At 43.3% G+C, this 2,943-nt stretch overlaps 1 protein-coding gene across 1 annotated transcript; it reads left to right on the top strand.

Moving 5' to 3' along the window:
* The first annotated feature begins 638 nt into the window (after positions 1 to 638).
* LOC149524410 (olfactory receptor 5AR1-like) lies at positions 639 to 1,577 on the top strand. The gene has a single exon (XM_089778853.1). It carries the CDS (start codon positions 639 to 641, stop codon positions 1,575 to 1,577), a length of 939 nt encoding a protein of 312 aa, XP_089634979.1.
* Positions 1,578 to 2,943: the final 1,366 nt, after the last annotated feature.

Genomic DNA, 2,943 nt, shown 5'->3' with positions numbered 1-2,943 from the left:
AAGTAGGCATTGAAGTCAAGACCACCAGCATTAAAAGGTTCAGTCCAGTGCCTACCCCTTGAATTAACTGAATGTCATCTTTGGTTGGAAAAAATAGGCAATTACATAGTCACTGAGGCCACTGCCTCTCATTCTGTATCTCCATTTCTGTACCGATTAACATAAATGCCATTTTCACACTCCAGAATGATTAATTTGCTATGCTAGCCAGTATTGGCCCAAACCGATATGCTGAGCCACAGAGATCACATTGCCTAAGAAGGAAGACAGACTAACATTTGATTTCTCTTACCCCTTTTTGAGCTAAGCAATTATCACTTCTGTCTGACAAAGTTTCACTCTGATTTTCCCACAGCAGAGTTATAAGTCACTGCTTCCTTCTTGGATTAATGAACAAGTGTTTGTGGTGGTGGGAGGGTTTGTCTGATCTATGTATCCTTCGTTGGGCACAGTGAGCGCATTATTTCGGACATCTGGAATGATCAGCTTTGAACATCTGGCTCTGTGGTTTCATCATTTCCCAATATGGTACTGGTGCCCATTGAGAAACTGATCTTCATTTTTCTTCAATTTCATTACAGAGAAGGGGTAGGTTGTCTGAGACATCTGCCTCCCCACATCACAGTAGCTCAGAAAAGATGGAAGAGGGAAATCATTCAGTGGTGACTGAGTTCATTCTCTCAGGACTGACAGATCGTCCGGAGCTGCAGATCCCCCTGTTTGTGTTGTTCCTACTTATTTATGTTACCACCCTGGTAGGGAATGGGGGGATGGCCTTCTTAATTACAATTGACACCCGACTCCATACCCCCATGTATTTTCTCCTCCGGAGTTTGTCTTTCTTTGATCTTTGCTGTTCCTCAGTAATTGCCCCTAAGATGCTGCAGAATTTCTTAGCTGAGAGGAAAAGCATTTCTCGGACTGCCTGCACTGTGCAATGGTGTTTCTTTTGCTGGTTTGGAGATATTGAGTGTCTCTTGCTGGCTGTGATGGCGTATGACCGTTATGTGGCCATCTGTAACCCCCTGCTCTATACAGTCGTCATGTCCAGGCAGCAGTGTAACCAGCTAGTGGCTGGTGTGTGTGCGGTGGGGCTGGCAGATGCAATGATACACACGTGTTGTATATTACGGCTGTCATTCTGCCGCTCCAATATCATCAACCATTTCTTCTGTGAACTTCCCCCACTGCTGGCACTCTCCTGTTCTGACACCCTCATCAATGAGATTGTGATGTTTGCTTCTATATGCTTTACTCTAGTAATCAGCATTCTGATTATCCTCCTCTCCTATGTCTATATCATCTCCACAATCCTGCGGATCCGCTCTGCCGAGGGCCGGCGCAAAGCTTTCTCCACCTGCACTTGTCACCTGACGGCGGTGATCTTGTTTTATGGCAGCCAACTCTTCATATATTTACGCCCCCCCTCCAGCTATTCCATGGAAACAGACAAAGTAGCCTCAGTATTTTACACGCTGGTGATCCCCATGTTGAACCCCATCATCTATAGTCTCAGGAACACAGAGGTGAAGGGTGCCCTGAAGAAAGTCATATATAAACCTCTCACTCAGTCATAAGTCTCTTTAACTCAGTACAGATGCAGTGTTGAAGAGCAAAAACAGATGAATTCCATTCCCAGACCATTGCAATTTCATTTTCCAGAGCCCAGTTGTAGCAGTGCTCATGATCAGACTGTTATTATTGTGAATTTGTTTGTACTCCAACAAGATCTCCTAGCTCGAACTGAAACCAAGATTTCAGGAGGCTACTGACCCAGCAAAATGCGTGAGGATCAAATATATATGTAACCTGCTTTGGAAGCACGGAGCCCTTTATATTGGGAAAGAAAAGACGAGCATCACATCTGTCCCCCTCGTCTTTGTATTGTGGTTGCTTACATTATATGGTCGGAAGTATGACATGTGTGATTTCTTTCTTAAAAACAAAGGAAGGTTGTTGTTGGCTTTCTTTTTGCCCAGTGATTGGAATCTCTGGGTGTCCCAAAAAGGTAACTGAGTCAAGTCGTCAGGGAAGCAGAACCAGGTTCTCATTCGGTCTTAAATATTGACACTGATGACTTTACTGAATGTGTAAGAGCAATGCAGCTGTGATGGCTTTTAGCCACCAGATTCATCTCCTCGTAATGGAGAGCAAGAAGTTACCTGCAGATACAAATTGGATGGTATTTAGCTCCACTTCTCCTTGACTTCTTTACCATCTCTTAAAAGGCAGATTGGTATCTTGCATATGGGTACCAATCACTGGCTCCCCCAAAGCAAAAACGCAGGATGAGAAAGATATTACTACACTACGTTAGTCACTTTTCATGTTATGTAATTCAAAAATATTAGAAATCTTCCCAGATCTTTAAGGTGCCTCCATTAAAATATGCAATGTCTAGACTCCTAGCTCTGGTGGAACTTTAAAAGAGAAAATCAGGAATATATCGAGTGGACTTGGGAATGACTGAATGCACCCACTTTCTAGAAGAGTTCCAAGAATGGACATCCCTCTTTGAATCAAGGAAATGAGATGAACTAGCCAAGAACGCAAGGTGGAGTTAAAGATCATTCTGTGCTGATATCTTGCAGTAGGAATGATCTGAGGAATATATTTAAGTTCCTTGCAGGTAATTCCACTGTGATTGTGATTTATGATTAAACCAAAGCGTATTTTGCACACCCTGCTGTTATTCTGCAGTCTAGGTGCTTTATCGGGTAATTGTAGAGATAGCCTTGTATCCTTCCATGTACGAGGGTTACAAAAGTGGCCCTTCTTTTAACTATTAGCAAGGGTAATGTTTCCAAGAGAGGGCACCGAATGTCAAAGAGGATAGAAAGATTTATACTCATTTGCACTCACCCCTTTTTCTGTTGTGTGCTATTTTAGACTCTGAAGAACAGGGATGGAGGGGGGTGGGTAGGAATGGAATGGCTGAGGGGA

Source organism: Pelodiscus sinensis, chromosome 5 (assembly GCF_052426305.1).
Source record: "Pelodiscus sinensis isolate ZL-2025 chromosome 5, ASM5242630v1, whole genome shotgun sequence".
Classification (NCBI taxonomy): Eukaryota; Metazoa; Chordata; order Testudines; family Trionychidae; genus Pelodiscus; species Pelodiscus sinensis.
The sequence above is the reverse complement of the archived record's forward strand: the minus strand, read 5'-3'. Positions and strand labels throughout refer to the sequence as shown.

Bases quoted from the DNA above. Each gene is read 5' to 3' on its own strand.
- LOC149524410 (XM_089778853.1), top strand. From the start codon at position 639: ATGGAAGAGGGAAATCATTCAGTGGTGACTGAGTTCATTCTCTCAGGA.